The sequence below is a fragment of the Penicillium solitum genome, assembly GCF_028829755.1.
Source record: "Penicillium solitum strain IBT 25940 chromosome Unknown utg000009l_segment0_segment0, whole genome shotgun sequence".
In the NCBI taxonomy this organism is placed as follows: domain Eukaryota; kingdom Fungi; phylum Ascomycota; class Eurotiomycetes; order Eurotiales; family Aspergillaceae; genus Penicillium; species Penicillium solitum.
In genome coordinates, this window is record NW_027072128.1 from 1,937,479 (window position 1) to 1,959,760 (window position 22,282).

General features: G+C 45.3%; 4 protein-coding genes across 4 annotated transcripts; 2 read left to right on the forward strand and 2 right to left on the reverse strand.

Moving 5' to 3' along the window:
• Nucleotides 1-409: 409 nt before the first annotated feature.
• On the forward strand, nt 410-2,200 carry N7455_011825 (cytochrome P450; the record flags this gene model as incomplete). Its single annotated transcript, XM_040953860.2, has 5 exons — nt 410-718; nt 769-1,009; nt 1,069-1,187; nt 1,245-2,027; nt 2,087-2,200. 5 exons carry the CDS (start codon nt 410-412, stop codon nt 2,198-2,200), a joined length of 1,566 nt encoding a protein of 521 aa, XP_040815659.2.
• A 657-nt stretch (nt 2,201-2,857) lies between these two features.
• N7455_011826 (uncharacterized protein) lies at nt 2,858-4,519 on the forward strand (the record flags this gene model as incomplete). Its single annotated transcript, XM_040953942.2, has 4 exons — nt 2,858-3,163; nt 3,358-4,215; nt 4,274-4,383; nt 4,444-4,519. The coding sequence occupies 4 exons, from the start codon at nt 2,858-2,860 to the stop codon at nt 4,517-4,519; spliced, it is 1,350 nt and encodes a 449-aa protein (XP_040815710.2).
• Nucleotides 4,520-7,657: 3,138 nt separating this feature from the next.
• On the reverse strand, nt 7,658-8,491 carry N7455_011827 (uncharacterized protein; the record flags this gene model as incomplete). The annotated part of the gene is made up of 1 exon (XM_040953731.2): nt 7,658-8,491. One exon carries the CDS (start codon nt 8,489-8,491, stop codon nt 7,658-7,660), a length of 834 nt encoding a protein of 277 aa, XP_040815720.1.
• An 11,293-nt stretch (nt 8,492-19,784) lies between these two features.
• Nucleotides 19,785-21,521, reverse strand: N7455_011828 (uncharacterized protein; the record flags this gene model as incomplete). Its single annotated transcript, XM_040953883.2, has 3 exons — nt 19,785-19,936; nt 20,034-21,317; nt 21,455-21,521. The coding sequence occupies 3 exons, from the start codon at nt 21,519-21,521 to the stop codon at nt 19,785-19,787; spliced, it is 1,503 nt and encodes a 500-aa protein (XP_040815677.2).
• Nucleotides 21,522-22,282: the final 761 nt, after the last annotated feature.

Here is a 22,282-nt window from a genome sequence, read left to right on the forward strand (position 1 = left end):
AGTTTTGTTGGAGAGAGCTTTAGGAGCGTTAGATAAATGAATAATATGTGGACCAATGTTTATATCTCTGAGCACCTGTGGCGTTGACAAAAATGGCCGCTTTTGGAGCCACCAGCCTGTACCACCACTATTCCGGATCCGCTCACCTGGGCAACATTGCTACATGCAGTCATCCTCTGGTACCACCTACATATGAAGATACATATCCATGTAGGTACGCTCCTAAGTTACTACGGCTATACTCTTTAGGCGAGGCTCATTCCGCGGGTACCTAGGTAGCTACAAGAGCGGAATTCTCCCATTTCCCCGCATTTCCCCGCATTTCACCAATCGAAGGTGTATACATAAACAGTATGCCTAGTAATTAGGTATACTAACACACTAGCAGGCAATACCTGTGGACTTCACCATGGCTATCATCTCAGAAGCATTGATCTCAATCTGGTCACATCTACCAGCCATCCTTGTCACTCTTACCTTATTTCACTTCACTCGCAATTATCTCAAACCAGGAGTAACGTCAATCCCCGGACCATTACTGGCTAAGTTAACAAACCTCTGGAGGTTCATCGATGTGGCGAATGGTCGCGCAGAAGTGACCCTTTACAACCTTCACCAAAAACATGGGGACTATGTTCGACTAGGACCCAACGTGGTCAGCGTGCGGAATTTGGATGCTTTGAAAACCATATATGGGATTAATAAGGGATACCAAAAAGTGAGTTCAATTACAAGAAGCTAATTGACCCTTTTGCTAACATTCGCAAGACAAATTTCTACTCTGTTCAGCAGCAGCTTGCCAAAGGCAGACCGACGCCTACACTATTTACTACAACCGATGAAGTTTTCCATGCTGCTATTAAAAGGCCTATCTCATCAGCTTACTCAATGAGTACCCTGACTGAGTTCGAGCCTTTTGTGGATAAGACCATTCATACCTTATTTGGGAAACTGGATGAGGTTGTAGCTGAAGCAAAAGTCTGCGATATTGCTGCGTGGCTACAATACTGTAAGTAGTCTCTTTCTTCCCATGAGACATGAGAATAGGAGCTAACATGGCTCAAAAAGATGCATTTGATGTCATCGGAGAATTGACTTTCAGTAAGCCACTTGGGTTCCTCGAGAAAGGGAAAGATATCGACGGAATCATCGTCGCGTTGGAGCATATGCTCGACTATTCCGGAAAGGTTGGCATTGTGGTGCATCAGATAATTGACTTCACAGCTAATGAGATTGAGGGATAGATTGGGCAGATGCCATGGCTCGACTACCTTTTCATCAAGAACCCTCTCAAAAGTCTTTTCGGAGGGGGTTCAACTGGAGCTGTGGCTCGCTTTGCTCGGGCAAGACTGGACGAACGATTGAACCAGAAAAGCACATCACCAGTGGCCAACAAGCAAAAGGACTTTCTAGATCGCTTTTTGGAAGCGAGAAATGAGCACCCGAATATTGTGAGCGATAACCAAGTCTTCTCATACACGATCAGCAACATGAATGCTGGCTCCGACACAACGGCGATTTCTCTCCGAGCCATTCTTTATTACACCCTTAAGAACCCGCGAGCAAGTACAAAACTGCAGCAGGAGCTCACCACCGCCTTGGAAGAAAATCGGATCTCTTTACCTGTCTCGTGGAAACAAAGCCAAGAGCAACTCCCTTACCTCGATGCAGTCATTAAAGAAGCATTACGCCTTCACCCGGCTGTGGGATTGATGCTTGAGCGGGTCGTTCCCGCCGAGGGACTTCAGCTTCCTGGTGGTGGACCATTTCTGCCGGCTGGGACGATAGTTGGTGCCAATCCATGGATAGTACATCGGAGCCACATCTTTGGGGAGGGTGTTGAGTCGTTTGTCCCAGAGCGGTGGCTTAAGATGGATACTGAGTCTGAGACCAGTTTCCAAGACAGGAAACAGAAGATGATGCGTGCGACATTTACTTTCGGGGCTGGACCGAGGACTTGCATTGGCAAGAATATCAGTTTGCTTGAGATATATAAGTTGATTCCGTCGCTATTTCTAAGATACAAGGTGAGACCACGGCTTTTGAACCGAGATTTGGGATCTGACACTAACTGGGACTCCTTTAGATTGAATTCAATGATCCTAGTGCAGAATGGGAGATTGTTAATGCGTGGTTTGTGAGGCAAAAGAACATGGACGTGAGATTGACACATAACAGCGAGGCTATAGCAAGATCATGAGGTAAGATAGTGGCGCGAAGAGGGAATGTTAGGGATATAAAACTAACTCGGGAGGGCAATAAAATCTCCGTTGATATTTACCTACAAGGTTTTATATTGCAGATAAGAGTAGCTGAAGCTACATGCGCGCTCAAAAGGTATCACAACCATTCTTCTGGTGTTTGGTAGCCTGATGAACAAGATTCATCTAAAACACAGCGAGACAGGCCGATGAAAGCACAAGTAGTCTCCAGAAGATTGCAATCAAGAGTAGTGTTTGTTCACACTGGGTGATTTCTTTGTTAGATATCGTGAGAACAGTGTGTCTTTCTAGAGACCTGTTCTAATTGAACATGTTAAGAGTATATGATATATACCTGGGCGATTATATCTTGATGTCCATGTCTGGATCTTCAGACTTGGTCTTGGAGGAATGAGAAATATAGTAACATTCATAGTATTCCACAGTAGTAGGACTAGTTATACTAGTTATACTAGTATAGATGAAGTTGACTGCTCCTTCCCCCCGAGGCAACAGTCGTGCCTTCCCAAGTCAAAGACACAACCATCCCAAAACATTCTACGCGCGTCCAACTTCCCAAAATAAATTGTTTTGTTTTCCTCCTCTTCTTCTCTTCCTCTTCTCCACCTCATCCTGATTTCTTTTTTCGTTGCATCATGGAGAAACCTAAGGTTATTGGACCTAACGGTCTTGCTCCAATCACTCTCGACAGACAGGCTGATATTCATATCACCACCAAGGTCATCTACGACGTGATCTCCAACTGCGACATGATCAGCCTGGAGGAAAGCATGCATGCCCCTGCTGCTATTCGCAAGCAGGCTCGCGCCGATCGCCTTGCTGGCGTACAGACAGTGTCAGCTCGCCTCAAGGCTCATCGTTCCACCCAGCCGGAGATGGACAACCCCACCAAGCTCTATCATGCCTCGAAGGATATTGAGAATGCCATAAAGCTCAACAGGGTATGTCGCACTCTTCCCTCCATCCACACCCCATCCACACTCCGTCCACACCTCGATCTTCCCCACTATATGTTCATGTGCTTCTTTGTTTGACTCGCTTCCTTTTTTTTCCATCGACCCCTTCAACTCCCACCACCCTCGAGAATAACATTCATGTCTCTTTGTTACTTTTGTCTCACACTGATCTTTCATAGGACAAGAAAGCTCTTGCTTCTCGTGTGCCTGACTCGTGTGCCCCCGTTGCCACTCTGAAGGATGCCCCTTCTCGTGTCACCACTTTGCGTACCCCCGACGCTCAGAAGTCTTCTGGTATTGATCCTCGCGCTAAGCCATTTGTTCCTGCCAAGGCCCCTGGGCCCAAGGGTGAAGTCGCTCATGCGCCTGTGAAGAGTACTCCTCGCAAGGCGACTACTGGACCTAAGAAGGCAACTCCTGCCAAAGCTGGCACCGAAAGCAAGGATGCAGACAACGACTCTACTGCTAGTTCCAAGGCATCCCAGAAACTCGAGTCCACCGGAGACAAGGGGTCCACTGGCTCTCCCAAGCAGACCAGAGGTCTTACTGCCCCCGCTGATTTCATGAAGCAATTCCGTTTTCTTCAATTGCAGAAGCAAATGGCGTCCAAGGTTGCACCTGCTGGACCTCCTCGTCGAATCGTTTTCGGAAATCTTCCTGAGTGGGCGAATATCTCTAGCATCCTACAGCTTGTCTACGGTGGTGCTATCGAGCGCGCTTGGAGTGAGAACGGCGAAGTCATTGTGCAGTTTGTTGAGCAAGACGACTGCGTCAAATACCATGAGAACCACTCCGACGGCATCAAGTTGAAGGATGGTGACGACGACCTCATTATTTCCGTTACCATGCCAGAGGAGGGTCTGCCGGACAACGCTGAGCTTTCGATCCGCGTCGAAGAGGGAGCGTCCCGCGTCGTTTGTCTCTCTGGTCTTCCAGCTGGATTTAATACCAGCGACAACGAGAACATCTTGGGCATTGCCGCTAGCCCTGTCTGGGGCAGCAAAAGCTTTGATCATATTATGATCAAGCAGGCTGAGGTAAGTTTAGATGCCAGTATCTCTATGTTTTTTGATCCTACTAACTTGTCTTTTTAAGGCTGGTGTTGATGTTCACGTCTTCTTCTATGACCTCCACGACGGTTGGGACTTCTTGCAAAGCATCAAGGAGGGAGCGTACGACTGCATTGCCAGCTTCGAAGTTGACCCGTAGGTTACCGGTTTACAGTCCCACCACGTGAGTTCTTTACTGACTAATTATTCCACCAGATGCGCTCTTTCTGAGGGATTCCACTTCATGGATGAGCCCAACTTGATGTTCTCTGCAATATTCGCCGTGGAGTAGTTGGATATGAACTCCATATCCATCGACAGCCCCGACGGCGTCGATAGTCATTATGGCTATTTGATTTGATCACAGTGAAGGAGATATGGAGCTAAAAGCGAACACTTCTGAATTCAGATCTTGCTATTTGTTTTCGATGGGTCTTCAGTTAGTGATTCTTCCTTTTGTTGGGACATAATTCTATCTAGCGTAGTCCAATCATTGAAATACAAGTTAACATCCAATTGAGGATTTGATGGGAACACAGGAGCCACCAAAGATTGTAGAAACTCCCATATACGGTGTACAGCAGCTGCTACAGTAGGAGCAATCCAACATCGACATGCAGGTCAACCATGACGATGCCCGACATACACCTGTGGACACAACCTTAGCCGTACAACCTAGATCCCTACGCAGTACACCCGCGCACAACCTCAATGCCGTCTCAAGAAAATATCCGACACCAAAGAACACAATTACGCCAAAGAAGCATATACATAATAAATAAGCCCTACTTAATTGGCCGATTGTAAGATTAGTCACAAAGCATATCGGCATTTGTAGTGCCCCTCTTGCCCTTTCCATATTAGTGCTGATGAAATTCGACAGTGCGAAAGAGGGATAGTGGTCGATTGGAGCTTATTGTGGAGTTTTGGGAATTTAGTGCGAATTGTAGTGCCGGGGATGTCGAACCGAGGTGGATAGCTTTTGAATTGTCTAAATTTTAATTTTCTTCTGGGATGAATTGGTATTGTAGTATATTCGTATGTACTCCGTATACAGAGTACAATAACAATAACAATATACATTATACATACATTATACACCACTTTGCTGTACTAGAATGCCAATCCAGGCCAGTCCAACCTTTGAAACATACATGCAAATTGCCCCATATGCAGTATTATTCCGTTCGAATTGGTTCCTGTGTCGCAGCACTGTCACACAATAGGCTGTGTCACTTCTATATTGCAGAGCCCAGTCTTTTTTGGTTCTACACTTCTACACTTCATGTTACCTATATCGTACACCGAGTATAGAAATGGTGCAATAGTAGAATAGAAATATGAAAATCTCCATAAATCCACAATTCGCTTGATACAGCTAGATCGTATTATACAAAACATACAATGGCCAAAATACATTTCCGCCTGAATTTTCCCCTGGGAAGCCACCAATCACCTATATATCACCCGTACTACAACATACTATCATACTATCATACTATCTAAATAACAAAGCCTCGGCAGTTGATAGATTCTTCTTCGTTATAGACTACTATTACACATAATAACATATTTTTGCATTTCATATGGGTACAGTAACAACGTACTCAACACACCTCCCTTCCATATCGGCCCCCTTATTACGTTCGTAGCCCCACAGCCCGGAATAACAACCATCCAACAATGTCTAAAAATAATGAGGCTGAGACATCAGATCGGAATTTATCTTTCTGTCAGAGAAAAAAAAAAAAGAACTCATGGAGCCCACGGGTGAATCCCTGAAACTGGACACGCTAGGAATTGGCAGGATTGGCCCCATTTACATTCATGTTTTCTTTTTTCGTTTTTCGACGATCTCTATTTTACAATCCATAGTTATCGAACTAGGACAATAAGGAGATAAGATCAAAAAGGAGACAATAGCCAAAAAACAAAAGCAAAGAAAGCAAATGCCGAAGCGCGACATGTCAATTCTGTTTTGGTCTGTCTATTATTGTCAGACTTGTCGCTGAGAATATCAACTATTAGTACATATATAGATTGTAGAATCCAAAATGATTATCCTTAATACACATCTATATATTGGTTAACTATGGAGTAACTAATCACTCTATATCAAACGACACCATTGATTACCCGATTGAAAGCATGGCAACTGGCCCCCAAGACATATATTGAATTGTACCTAAGTATCAAGGAACAATGAACTAACAATACGATCTTTTCGCCTAAGCCCCTAGCATGCCTGTAGCCTCGGTCTTGGAAAGCTCCAATGGGAAGTACTAATCCATACAGGTACATTGCTCCGCCGTTCTTGCGTTTTTGCATACACTGTAGACCGAAGAATGGAAGATAGGAAAGAGAATACGAGGGTGTTGCAAAAATAAAATAAAAGTACCCACCCCCCTTAATGTAGCAGAAATGGCCAAGCCCGTACAGAGTAGAGAATCCACAGAACCTGATCTTCATACTTAGTACTTAGTACGGATATGGAGTACTTAGACGAAATATGGCGTGAAGGATCAGGACCCCCACGATCGACAGATCTGATGGATTGGCCGAGCTGTGGATAACTAAGTTCTTTTCTTAGCACGGTCCGGCCGGCTGTGCTGATTAGCGGGTTGTATACTCCGTACGGAGAACGGAGTTCGGAATCCCAAGTAAAATATTCTTTTGGTCTAGTGGGGATCACACAACGGCTGTGGGTGGTTGGTGCTGCATATGTAACAAATACCAAGCAGATGCGATGCTTGGGTGCTTGGTATGATATGTATAATCTAATGATCTATGATCTATGATCTCAACGGGTTGAATTCAACGGTTATTCCGGCTATCCTTCCTGGGTTGGAAGGTCAGATGAGGCCCGGGCTGAGTCGAATATCGAAGGTGAGGAAGGACCATGTGCGTTGGGATTTGGAATGCATAAATGCATACCTCAAGGACAAAAAAGCAAGGGTTATTATCTGGGGATGTGGATGTGGTTGAACAATAATGCAGAGAGGGTAATCTTAGATATGCAAGAGATTATGTGTGATTCGTCATACCGAATAACTGACTAGAAAGGAAAAGATTTTAATTCGAATTCAACGAGTCTTTATAGAAATATCATAATATAATATCTAGATCTAAATCTGAAGTGTGATTCTCACAGTTAGTATGGATTGCTCCATACGACGTATTGTAGATATTATACCCAAGAAACAAACTTCCAAGGTTGAAAGGGTGTAGGAAGTGAGAGTGTCGAAAGACAAAAAAACGAAAAGACAGGAACCCTGGTGGAAGATTTGAACAACGAGAGAACATCAAAAAGACAAGTAGACCTCCCACGCTGAACAGAAGGTATCTTAAATAAAGACGAAGACCGACCCACGCAAAAACAAAGACAGTAGAACACAAATTGACCTCCCAAGAAAGAAAAAAACAAAGAAAATCACCGTCGCAACGCAACATCCCCCTCCTTCCTCATCCAAGGATACCAAACATTAGTATATTCCCTAACCCCAAACTTGGGCGCCGCCCCATGATCCCCAGCAAGCGCAGTGGTAGCCCCCTCTCTCAGGAACTCCCCATCCCGCATCCGCCTCTGCTCCCGCAGAGTCGGACACTTCTTCTCCTTAATGAAGCGATAAAACTTGCACTGGATACCCTGGAATCCACGTCTCTGACGGTCCGGGAACTGACGATTGAAAGCCTCCCGGACCTCCTTCCACTCCTGACACAGATCGACACGGTGGTACCAGATGAAGTACATTTCCTCTTCCTCGTACTTTGGACGGGGAGGACGACGACGGTCGCCGTTCGTCGAGGACGAGCTCGAGACGCTTGAGTAGCGCTCGCGGGAATGGTAAGGGTCCGGCGAAGAAGGCGCGGACAACGAGCTTTGGTTTGTGCTTGCGCTTGCGCGGTGTGCGTTTGCGCTGTTTGCTGAGGGGCGGTAGGTGAAGAACATCTGGTGGGATTGAGAGGGGTTTACGCTGTGGTGACTGGCGTTTGTGCTGGTGCTCTGGGTTGTTGCCGTTGTTGTGCTTGAGAGTGCGCCTGGGCTGGTGTCGTGGTAGGAGCGGTTGTACCAGTAGTTTGGGCTTGGGGGGAAGCTTGGTGAAGGTTGTTGTTGGTGGTAGCTGTGACGGTGGGATGGTGGGATTGAGGCGTGTTGAGTTCGTGGAGAGATTTCTCCATCGCCTGGGTTGAGTAAGGCGTCGATTTTCATTTTGCTTTGACGAGCTGATGGCAGTGTTGAGTATGATTCTGTGTGTGTTGCCATTTTGGGGATCGTTTTTTTTTTTTGGGTGTTGCCAGTACGTATGAAGTTTTGGCTGAAGATGAAATTTATAGAGACCAAGCTTTGGAACCCCCAGTATGCTCAGACCAGGTCTGATAATAGATGTGGGGATATAGAGGTTCTATATCAGAGAGCCAATGGATGATGTGAAGTACAGAAAGTAAGGAAGTATAATATGCCTTTGGGGTAACGGGCAAGGTTTATAGATCTCGGAACTCTAAAAAAAAAAAAAAGAAAAGACACTGGAATACAACTTGGTCTTAAATGAGAGCGAAAAAAAAGGATTCGGAAATTCCCCCCCCCAAAAATAAATAAAATAGTTCTCAGACTAACAGCGCTGTTGGGTGCACTGAACCGACTGCCTGGGTCTGGTTGTGTTCCTTTGGCCCCCCTGTATAGTTGTGTACCGCGGATACACAAGGCTCCTTGGGCTAACAGGGGTCCTTTTTTTTTTTGGAGGTTCGGTTCCACCCCCAGAGAGACTGCTATTCGAAATAATAAAAATATAATATATATAATATGTAATGTATAATGTATAAATATTAAAATAATAATAAAGGGAATTAAATGGACCGGTGAACCGGACTGTTGCTCCGTGTTCGGTGTTAGTGGAGAGACCGTATGGAAGTTGATTAATATTATTATTTTCGCCACGAATTTAATGTGATATCTTTTGATGTGGCAATGGCTTCGGTCTACTCCGATTCCTACCCTTTTTCTCTTTTTTTTCGAGTCCTTCTTTTTCTTTGTATAGCAAAGTTTGGCGGCAATTTTGGCTATACCGTTTGATAGCTCCTCTAGCTTTATGACACAATCTGGTCGATCTTCGAATTTTTCTTTTCTTTTTTTTTTTTTCTTTTTCCTTTTTTTCTTTTCTCTGTATTGTATATATGCAAGTTACAAAAAAAACGGGGGCCACGCGGTAACCAAAATTACAATTTACCTTTAGCCTTTCGCAATCTTAGCGCCAAGGCGAAGTTTATGAATGACAAATCCCGGATTTGGTTTGCTGTCGAACCGATATCAAAAAGTAGTTATCCGAGAACATTCGAGGGTAATTGAACGATTTCCCAGCGATAAATTCATTATCTCTGTACAGGATGCAGCCTTGCTACTGCATGAGCGGTTAGGTGATAGGCTCGATTGAGATTCAACTTTGGGGACACATGTGAGTTAATATAAAAATCGAAATCGAAATAGAAATAGATATAAACAGATGAAGAGATGAAGAAACGAAGAAATGAAATCGTGTGTGCATTATCTGTTTTGGTGACAGTGTTTCATTTGCGCTGTCCAACGCTACTAAGTACCCGTTCATGTGTGTGAGAAGTGGATAGACTAATTGATACAGTCAGGTGTTGACTGTGTTTTTTTGTTTTTTTTTTTCTCGAGGGTCATGGATGTGGGAGGGGGGAGGGGGAAGAGTGCAGAAATTAAAGAGGGAAAGAAAAAAAAAACCAACACAAACGCGCGGCGTCTATTGGTAGACGCAAAAGTCATCTGTTGCGACGTACGCCATGGCCCTGGGATGCCGGGACGAATGAGCGTGAGGAGCTAATGCAAGCTCAATTTGGCACTGCCAACACATCTGTCTTTCCCAGGTTGCCAGGCGCATTATGAGGTAAGAGGGATGAGATCCTTGACCGTGGCACATAGTTTTCCTCTCCTCTATCCTCTTCAGGGCTTTTTACGGCGCTTCCGAGATTCCTATATTCCTATATTCCTATACATAATTACTTGGGGGTACTTGTACTCATCATAAATTTTGACTGAGATATACCGAACCATGGTTTGTTTTTTTGTTCCAAACACCGGACGCGGGGGGAATTGGGGAAATCCAATAATGAGCTCCAGCGTCAACTCGGCAGCAGCCGATACAGAAAAGCGGATTTCCCGCGCAGTCAACTTGCATTACCTCAAACAGAATATCAAATCCGTACCGATACATGCCCACTTCTGGACCCGCCCCTGTTTACTACATATGATGTTACTCGCGTGATAATATTTTTCCTCTGCGCCATTTTTGCCCTCGATCTGCGCCTTGACCAGGCCGATCGTCAGTCATCTGCAGCCGCCAACGGTTTCCTTGGATTTTCTTCACGGTTTTACCGTTTAGACTATTCTATTTGAGAAAAAAAAAGTAAAAAAAAGTAAAAAAAAGTAAAAAAAGGTAAAAGTATATGATATAGGGTAGATGTAGGTATTCATAGGTATTCCTAGGTATTCCTAGGTATAATCATTGTATCAGGTATATAAATATGTTCTAATCACTCGAAGACATTGATCCACGCAATCTCTTCAAATTGACCAGAAACGAACAAAACAGGAAAAAGAAAGACAACAAGAAAAGGCAGAAGCGTTGTGATCGTATCTCTGCGGCGCAGTCAACTTGCGCAAGCGTGAAATCCATACTCAATTAGGGCGTCATCCATCCGTTCTGTATGGCCCGTTACTTCCGAGACCCCCCTTGGCAAGCCTCTCCTCACAGGCAATCCTAGTCCCTGAAGCCCCCGATTCCGTGCAGATCGGATCAACATGGCTCCCCCCGGGGCTAAAACCAGCCTTTCCCCCTCGTCCCCCACTCTGGCTTCTTTGTCTGCCGCTCTCCACCAAGTCCAATCACAATACTTCTGGCGTTCGTCAGTCGCGTAGCCGCAGCCCGTTTCAATCACGTGAGGTTATAGTGGTAATATAAATGGTTTTAGTACATTTAGTACAATACTAGTCCCGAGTGGTTACATTTTCCCTCATATTCACTTTTTGGAACCCCATCAGACAACGTCGCAAAGTGGTACACTAAAACCGTATATGCAGATAGTATGCATCGCGCTTGACCCCCCGCCTGCGACCCATTGATCATCTCCTTCCTGAATAGTGATATATCGCCGGTGCTCAATCCACGGTTGCAGCAAAAGAACATGGTAATTTTCAAGTTTAATTATCGTCACATTCGCGCGAGTCATGTTGTGCATGATTGGCATGCCCTGGCACTCTAACGGCCAACCATCAGCTAGGGCGTCCAAACTAAAATAATAATAAAATAAAAACAAATTGATATATTTAAATTTAAATTTCATTTAAATTTCATAACGTGGGCAGATTGGTCCAAAATTCATATGTATCTAACCAATTATCTTCTCCTATCGTTAAATATCTAATGATTTCATATTTTCTTTTTCTTTGTCTGAGCCGCGTAGATCAGATGTGTCGAAACTCCCCTTTTTTTGTACTTTTTCTCTCTTTGTTATTTTTTTTTTTTTTTCTTTTTGGTTTTCTTTGTTTCTAGCTTCTCAATTATGAGAATCTAGTATATGCAGAGTTTGTGAAATTCCAAATTCTTGTCTGTTTCTCCAGGTCTTTCTGCACCCGGCCCAAGTGAGCAACCTAAGAACGCTATGTCCTGGTGCTAAACGTTAGCGATAGCCGCCGACTGCCCCACGACCAAAGCACGCAATTAATTGGGTAATATCGGGTCCCAGTTTCTTAGTATGTTATCCGAGAATGCTTGTGCATGTTGCAAGGTTGTTAGATATGAGCCATTGTAGTTTAATTGGGGGCCTTTTCCGACCTCGATCTAGAATCCATTTAGTTCTGGACTCTCCTCTCGAGCTCATTTCCTGAAAGTCTCCAATTCCCACATTTGAAACGGGGTAACCCCGACAAGGGTAAAAATGACTCGTTTGATGCGCAAATTTCCGAAAAATGCACCATGGATGCTGCATGGTAGGGATATCAGGATCCAACATGTCTTGGATGGGCCCTGGACCGGAGACGCGCAGTGACTGCGCAACACTCGGGGGAACCCACAATCTTAGAGCGGGCTTAGAGCGGGAAGAATCGTTGCCTAGAGAGGAAGAGGGGATAGCTAGATTTCCTCTTCCCCCACAACGGACCAGACAAAATGTTCTCCAATCTGTAATTCTATCTGTACTCTGTATAAGTAGGTACTCCCCCTTGACGCATGTAGAAGCCGGTTTACAATGATACCTATATTGCCTGGTACATTCCCGAGGAGATTCCAAATATTTTCCAGCTAGGGATAATTCCTACTTCAGAGGTCTCAAAACCCCTCATTGTCCAACCATGGATCGGGCTTATTGAGGCTCAGATAGTTCTCGAGGCGAACCAAGGATCGGAGTCGATCCTCCGAACTACGCCGAACTGTCAGATCTAAGAACGCGTGGCATGATACTTTTACTGGACTTGAGCGTTTAAGACCGCAGAATGGTGCTTAATTTGGATTAGTGAAGCATGCACGTTGCACTCTGTATATTGGTTACATTGCTGGCCACATACCTATACAGCTAACCAACTAACCGACTAGCCAACTAGCCAACAAGTTACCGATTGAACTAAAAACAAGTGCTGAGCACATTGAGAATCCTGCATTGGCGCGAGAACACCTGACAGTGACCTCCTGCATGCAAGAGCGACCATCCCGAAACCCCCGGTAATGCCGCAAAGTGTTGGCTGTTGTTGGCTGTGCGCTGTTGGCTGTTGGCAGTTGGGGCCCGCTAAAGGCGTAAAAGCCGGACGCCAGTGTTGCAACATCAGATCATGGGTCTCTCGGGTAATCTCCAACGAACTATCTCTTGGCTATTCTACTTCAAACCTTAGAATCCATTAAGGTGAGAATTTGTCAGGGAAAAATATGAATTAATAAGCAACTAAATCCCATCTGAGCGCACCCCGTAACTCCTCTCGGCCTTCCGATTCGGATCCGAGGCCGCCTATCTAACTACATACGGGGAGGGGGGGGGGGGGGGGGGGGGGGGCAACTTCAGCTTCTACCTTTTCACCCACGCAGATTCGGTGTATATCTCAGCCGCATGGTACCAATGCAGGATTTCTCTCGCGCTAGACACGACGCCTACATTAGTATAAGCATTAGCTGTATATCCCATACATAACTAAGTGTTTTTACTACATGTACGGAGTAGTAGTTAACTAGTTATAACTAGAGTATACATACTCGTGTCCGCAATACACTTCCACATTTAATACAATAGATGCAGATAGACTAGACTATGGTTGATGTGCAATACATATTAGTGGAAGGTCTTAAATCCGCATATCTCCGCTTCTTGGACCCCACGCCATCCTTCCCACTAAAAACGATTAAACGGGGGTCGGCCCAATCCTGCACGGTTCGATCCATCGTTGCTCACCCGCAATGAAATTGGACTCGATCATGTTCCTGTTTTTGGTTGTGTCTGTGCTAGCTCGGCACTCGGGGTTAGATATTCAATATCGTCATGTTAGCATCATACTAATTTAATATATCCCTGCAACATTGTATTATTGGACCAGGTACGGGATGTCCGCCTCACGAATCATAAATAGAGAAAATGACATGCCAAGCTAGCTCAATATCCTGTATCCGTACTAGTGCTTCCAGCTCCTTTTTCCATATCCAGTTTAGGGTGAGGTGGGTATGGAGTACTCCGTACTCTGTCACTTTCTGTCACCTTTGTCTGAAGGAGATCTAACTTTTCGGCAAGTCATGAAGAGGGTCTGGAGGGTTTGCGGAAAATGCAAGGACAAAGAGAGAAGGCGGAATGCGGAATTATGGCGGAATTTTTTTCCAATTTTCTGAGTCTGAAAAAATAAATTACCAGTTCAGTTCAAAGGACCGTACTCCATAAACGGATTAGACTCCGGATTACGCTTTTAGAATCGATCAACGCGCAAATCATAAAAAATGATAAGCGAAGCAGCGAATGAGAATCTCCGGCCGAAAATACTAAAATACAAGGTTAGCTTTTTTGTTGTACATACATAAGCTGTCTTAGATGTCACTGTATTTTATATTTCCATTACGTTAATTACGCCTTACTGATCAAATAGTGGATCACGCTAGTACACATTAGGATAATGATGGTAAGGCTACGGAGTATGAATATGTGTGATATTACCTATCAACCAGCTTGACTCTAAACCGTACTCCGTACTTCGTACTCCTTATGTATATGGCACATTGTTCCGCGTGGGTAACATCAGTCATGATATTGACATTAATATACAAGAATTGTCAAAACGCACCAATCCGCTACGCGGGATATCCACAAGAAACTCTCTATTGAATTCTAGAATCAAAAGGAAAAAAATATCTATTGCATGATGTCTTCCCGTCCTTCAATAATACTATAATCCCCAGTCCACTATTGGATGTCTATTTTTCCCTTGCCGATCTTCTTCACGACGGGGAATAGTGGGTATAACTCCAGTTTATGTGCCAAGGTTATTTGTTTCTCGCCTACCTTTCCCTTCCTGGGGGTTAGTAGCTATCAAGATGGAGTACAATGTACTCCGTATATTGCGCGGCATAATTTTGGAGTGTATAATCCCGATCCTAGGTGTCATAGTCACCATTGTCCGCCCCCTAAGCCAAGAAGCCACTTGATCCTGGCTGTGGAGAGGTGAGGAGTACATACTCATAAGCACTAGTGACACGTGGGATTTCGTCACGAACTCACGGAGGCTGTGCTTATTTTTCCTTTTTGGATGATCTATTTCTTCTTTTCGTCTTACGTTATCGTTAGCTTGGTCCTGGTTATTGTTCTAGAATCTCGTGATTGTGTAGGGGGGAGGTTTGCCTTATCTTAGGCCTCCCAGGTGTGCATAATTTACCCGGAGATCCACGGGTATATATGTAGTAGATGGTTACACATACAATATATTGTACAATATACGAACCCGATTTTTATTTTTATTTTTATTTTTGTTTTTGTTTTTTCCATTTCTGATTTGCAGACAACTCTTCAGCCCTAGAGAACACGATCTGTCTGGTTCAACTTTGGTCTGTGCAGTACGGTCGTATGAGCATACATAGTTATATACATATTGTACAGAGTAGCGTAGACCAGTCTCTAGACCTTAAATTAAATCGGCTCACAAACTGCCGGTTAAACATAGCCGTATCGCATTGTGATTTGATAGGGCGTATATGCAAAGTTCACCCATCATGTGGAGAACAATGTCAATGTCAGATCCAGATAGGATAATTCTGGCCGATCGTCTCTTTTTCTCTGGAAGATTACTATGGGATAATGTATTGCAAAAGGCACCCTGGTTCCTGTGAATACACACTAGATCCCGTAGAATATCAAATTTCCCACAGTGGGTTCCAATCAGCACTGGCGGCCTGATCTGGCACGGAATCTGTTACATAGCACCCGATCGAAGGATATACAGTGAAACGATGGGATGTCGCCATATCTACGATGTACTACAGCCTATGATTTAACGAGAAAGAGATTTTCACTGCAAGGTGTTCTGAACACTGCTTGGATTGGATGTGATGTGGGTTTGGGTTAGGAAAGAAGGGGGTGACCAGGGTGTGTGTATGTGTGTGTCTCTGTGGATGGCGTATGGGCAGATGTGACATGGAGGATCCTTCGAAAAGCAAAAAAAAAAAAAATAAGCCCCAAAAAACAAGAAAAGTGGAAAAAAAAAGTCCAAGAAACCAACAGTTAGAATCATCTCCCATTCGTCAGAATGAACAAGAGTACTAACAACAATAGCATCACCTTCCACGACTTATGATCATGAGCGACCGCGGCGATCATGGGTTGAATGCACGCGCGTTGACATTCGGACATTGTACACCCCCTTTGGGATTCCCTAAAGCAGTAAACAGTCAAATGCACGGCGTCCTTTATAAACCATCGGTGAGTACACCGATCAAGTCAATGCCCGCACGTGCGTAGTACTTCTTGCCCCAGCCACACCAATCAGCCCCCGGGCATGGACGACAAGGCGAAGCACTAATGCTGCCATCATCACACCGAAGCCAGAGACCCGGGTCATTAGCTCCGGGATCGGGCCTTCTGGCGTGAGCTATTTCTGCACTTCGATGTTTCAGCTGATGGATTGAATTCGCGAGCCTGTTGGGTGTCGGATATTGGTCTTCGGAATGTGTCGCTTCGGGATTCGTCTGAGTGGTGAGTGGTTCGAAAGGAAGGGGGTGGGGAGAGGGGGCGCACTATGGTCTTTGGTGTGTAGTATTTCGTCTCAGCTTTGAGGTTTGATGTCGTATTTGTTTTTGAAGGAGACAGACATCAGACACTGATTGCCACTGATTGCATCAAGGAACTATACCTAGTTTAGCAGGTCGTTAGATAGCCTTTTTTTCCCTTCATGATTTCATGAATTTCTCCGAGTTCCGGGTCAAATTCAGAACGAGTAATAATAAGCTTGAAGTATAATCATCATACTATATGTACTCCCGTACAGAGTACGAAGTACCAAACTACAGAGGATCCATTCGACTCCATACACACCCACTTTGGCAGGTCCATTTACCCTTCGAATATTATTAGCACCTGCCAAAGTATAATCGGGCACTATCGTATAGCAGACTTGGCATTGATCGTCAGGTTAATTCAGTGCAACTATAGATATGAGTCTTCAAGGATCGCTTCAAAGACTGCAACATCACATAGATACCAAGTGTATCCTAGTTAATGGGTCAAATTATCCTCTCCGATGTTCCTCCGACCGCTGCAGGATATTCAAGCCCAACTAATAGCGGATACCTCAAGAGTCCCCGAGCACATGAACCTGACGACAACTCGCATATCTTGACTCTGTTTGGCAACAGCCTTCGATAGTTAATGTTCCCATTGGACCATTGCAGCCGGGGGGCAAAGATTTGAATAAAGCGGATTCTCTTCGGGAGTGACGTCGGTCTTTCTCACAAATTCTTTTGCGAGTCAGGACGTTGCACGGTTGATTTCATGTTTGGAGACGTGCAGACGGAGTACGGAGTACACAGGGAGTACATCAGTGAATCAACGAAAGGGCTGAAGGATTTCGGGGTAAAATGATCCGTACTTGTATTTTACTTTGTAGTTTGTACTATGTAATGGCATTACAGGTAATATCTTTTTCGTGGATTAGTAAATTACCTTTAGCGTGACAGTTTTTTATTTTTATTTTTTATTTTTGAATTTCCTTTTGCAGAGCCTCACATCTTCACAAAGAGTCTCGCCTGTTATATCCGCCCAACCAGAATTGAGATATTAGATTGCAATATATGAAAGTGAACCATGGAACAAGTCCGAGCTATAACATAGTTTTGTTTCAACCCATGGAAATACTTCGGGGTAGCCGAAACGTGAATAATATCAATGTGGGTTTATTGAAACCGGAGAACACGGAGAAGTACCTAAGTATTCTTCAGTCGATCTTTCCGGTCGTCTGAAGGTACATAAAAGGTAAATGCGTGAAGATTACGAGACATCTGGCATCGTGCACCGGGATCTTCCCGGTTTCGTGCCGAATTTTATCTTTCTTTTTATGATCTTCGACACTTTGCATGTGTTAGGCCGCGTTTCCCGGTAGGCATGGGGCTATTTCTGCAGGTGGTAGTGGGGTTTGGTAGCCTTGTCTTAAATGTTTTGAGTGTCCGCATGTAGACTGATATGCAGCCTTGCCTGAAAGGCTATTATACATTTCTCAAGCGCCGTTGGAACGCGCGTGCACGTGAAAGTGCAACTATAAAAACTATTTATTGAATTCTATTTCATGTCAAATAGAAGTTGTTTGTCGTTTGTTGGGTTGGCTACTAGGTTATTGCGCCCAACAACTTATAGCGCGCTACACTAGTGACCGCTATAGGATAGATCTCCTGCAGCATGCAGAGTTCACTGTTTCGGGGTATGCAGGTAGACTGATTCGTACAGCGAAGAATATCTCGGTCTTTAGCTACGCCAAACTCCGGTCTGGACGGAGTACTCCGTAGCAAGATGTACACTACATGGATGTATACAAGGATGTATACAATAACTATAGTTAATATAGATGATCACTGTAAATCGTCATAAAACCAGCCAACTGGAGAAATAACCTTCGAAATGACCAACAGTAAATATATTCTCTAGCCAATGAACTCTATAGCTATCAAGCACTAGATACAAGATCGACACACCGACATGTATATCTGAACACCTGACTCAACAACAATCATCATCACCAACGCAATCATCAAAGCAATAACCATCTCTCAACAAACCAACAACACCAACACCTCTCTACCCGCCCAGTACACCCTCCAAATGACTTCATCTGCATATCTACCCCGCAATACGCCGGCCCCCGGCCCATCCCTAAATCTCATCACATCTTAGGATGACTGCATCGCACCAAAAAACCTAACCCACGTGGCACGATAACTAACTCCTTCCTATCTCGACATTAAACAAACGAAAAGCCGCACCGCCCCCCCCCCCCCCCAACACAACCCGTGCCCCCTGGTTGGTTCCCCCGGGGTAGATCGGAGAATTGAACGTTGGCCCACACACACACCCTCTTCGTGCGGTTTTAACTTCGATTGCCTGACACACTTTCCATGCAGGGAGTTATTCCGACGACACCCCTTGAACGAGGTTCATTTACGGAGAGTGCTTTTGGATATACTTTTTTTGCGGTTTTGGTGGGAGGGGGCGGGATTTGGGTGGAATGGTGCTCGGGGATAGGTATGGAATTGGTAAATGGGGGGTGTGGTTGTAGTGGGGAGACATGGGTTAAGTTAGGGTTGTTTTTTTGACGCTGTTGGATGGGGCTTTTGGTGCTACTGGTTGCCAAGGCCTATCTTGTATGTATGCATCCCTTCGCGGCTGGGGATACTGGATAGAAAGGTGGTACTTTGAATAGGTTGTAGTTAGTGGCTTCGTTTCATGTTTCAATTTCAATGCAGGGTCGGCGGTGGGGGGAGGGGGCTTTCTTTCATCTTGGTTCTTTGTTTCGGGGATATTGTTCGGTTCGGGGATAATTCTTTATTTCACCGACACTACATGGGTGTTGGATATGGTAGGTTAATGGTTTAGGAAGGAGACAGGTATACGACATGTCTAATCTGGGGATCATATACCGTTAAACATCTATGCAGCGCTCGTTTACCCCTACTTGATATACCAGTTTCCTCTTTCAGTTGCGGGCATGTAGACACTGTGGGTAGCATATAGATATCTTGAGCTAGGCGTTTCAATATTAGTCCCAGCCACCTTTTCCCCGTCTCTAGCTGGTGCTCCCAATGTATTATTTTAGTTACTTGATCAAGTCTTGACTCTTAGTAGCCGCAGCAGGTAAGAAAGTACGAACGAAGCTTGGTTTATTTGATGGAAATATTAACTTGAGGTATCCGAGGTAAATCAAAGCAAACGCCCGATCAACGGAGCTCTGCTAAAGCAAGAACAAAGATAGAGAGGTGGGAAAAGGGCAGTGTCGCATAGCGGGCTAGTTTGATGCTAGCCATAAACAACCAAATCAGGAATCAGTAGTCTTCATCCGAGTCTACGTGCCCACGGTAGCGAGACATGTACCCAGTCCCGCCATCCTCGCTCGCTGAATCGTCAAAGTCAAAGTCTTCGTCTTCATCAGACGACACTTCTTCATCTGGGTAATCATTGCCGGGGTGGTTTTCAGCTGTAGTCGAAGAGTGTTAGCGGACGTCTATGGGTTGGGAATGAATAGGGCAAGTAAAGGGCAAAGAGGAGGCAAAGGGAGGGAAAGCATCACATACCATTAGAGTCCGCATCCTCACTATCCCACTCCTCCTCGTCATCTTCGATAAAATCGTCCCAGTACTCCTCGTCCTCAGCGGTAATGACAATAACACCGACTCCAGGCTGAGCCTTGGCGATATCCTTTTGCTGCTGGTCGGACTCGTATTCAGCGAGTGGATTCTTCAGCATCTCAGCTTCCGATAGTGGACGCCGGACGTATACATCGTAAACATAGTCACCTTCGTCATCTTCCTCTACAGCCTGTTCAATTTGCTCCGCAGGCTGCGGTGGCGTAGGTGCGACTCTCGGTCCCTTGGGCTGCCGGGGCTGATGTTTCAACGGGGGCTTAGGAGCTGCGCTGAAAGCATGCTGTAAAGATGCAGGCGGAGGAGGGGCCGGTTTGCCAGGGACATCGATGTCCATGCCATGGTCTTGGTTAGTCTCGCGCTCGAGCTCCAGCGCGACCTGCTCCAAATCATGGGCCAGGCGTTCAGACTCCTGATCCCAGCTCCTCTGCTGTGTCTGAGCAGATTTCTCCAAGGTATCTGATAGATGCTGCTTCGCAGCCGAGATGGCACCCTTGCGCTCCTCGCGCCACCGTTTCTCGGCCTGGTTAACGACAGGGCGTTTGCGTGGCTTAACTGGTGACGGGGGTCTGGCGTCGATGTCCTGGACAAGTTCCTTGGGCTTTAACGAGAGAGACCGTGCCTCCGCAACCAGATCCGAGACCATTGATGCCTTGCGCGAGTGCGCATTCCGCTGCAGCTGCTCGACGAGCACAGCCACACCTGGAGCAGGACCAGTGCGTCGCTTCTGGATTCCACCAGGGGAACTTCTTAGTGAGTCGAGATTTGAGCGCGAGATCTGGAAGCGACGCAGGGCCTGCGCGCGGCTGGAGGATGTCTCCACTGATGCTGGGCTGCTGTCACGCACCACGGGTTGGTGGGAGACATCAGAGCTGGGCAGTAGATCAGTGAAAGGAGAAGGCCCCCCGTAAACAGCACGTCGGTGCTTTTCTTCCGCTTCTTTGCGTGCATTTGCAACGCGCTGCGCTTCGCGGAATTCCGCTCCTGGTGAGGTGGCCCGCACCATGGGCACGCCCATCGAGGATGCTGGCGCGCGCCGGTTTACATGAAGACTGCTTACTGAGCGCGGGCTCCGCAGGAGCCGCTGCACAGCTGGCGTTGTTGGTGGACTTGGGGATGCATCTCCACTCGCGCTCTCGCTGGCTTTCAGAGTGACTCTGTGGAAGACGAAGTCTGTGAAGCGCCGCTTGGTTTGGTGGAGTGCGGATTGAATGACTGCGGAGCAAGTCAGTGTCTGTTGTTAATGTGCCGGTCAAATTTTCATCTCGAGTGATAACCACTTCCATGGTATTATGTATCTCTTTAAAGGGGTATATATTGCGGGGCAAAAAACAAGGGGATTGTTCTCTTACATAGGGTCTCGACCGGCTCTTCCTCGCGCCGACGCTTGATGTTGATTTGCTCTGGTGGAAGCGCCATAATGCAAAGATAACGCAGATTTTGCAATGGCTTTCTTGGGGTTGTGGAGGAGAGACGAATGGATGAGGTGGTTTGAAGCATCCAATTTGATGTGTCCGATCTTTACCCGATTTGGTTTTATCAGTCACGTGGTCTGAATATTGAAGATGTCAGCGGCAGATATCTATCTACATGAGCAAAATGAGGGAAAACAAATCAAAAATAAGAGACTGGTTGTATCTACATGTAATATGAATCCAATAAGACAATACAATAGAAAGACATGTGTCTTGATCCATCGTTTTCATGTGTAAAATCTAGCTGATTTCTATTATGGATAGATGATCATTTACATTTCTAACTAATGTTTCAAGTGTGGTGGGAAGATGGCCATTTTTCTGCTAGCAATAAAAGCCAATAGGACCAAAATCGAAAGTAGTCGCTATGCAACGTGGTAATCGCCGCCACGCTCGTCCCTCTCCATGGTCATCATCCAGTGAAACATGCAGCGTACTCACAGCCCCCAATCAAAATAAAGAGATAGAAAAAAGTCAAAGATGAAAGAAGGAAGAGACTCAAGGCCAGCTAGCAATACAAGGTGGTAAAAGAAGCAAAGGTGGCGTGAAAAGGATTAATAGGGGAATATAAAATCATTGCGAACGGAATATGTCCGGACGAAGGGGGAAAATCCAAAAAATCCAAAAAAAAAAGTAAAGAAAAGACAAGGGTTGAAAGTGAATGGCAAAGAGTCCAAAGTGGAAAAGAGATTATGACCAATACAA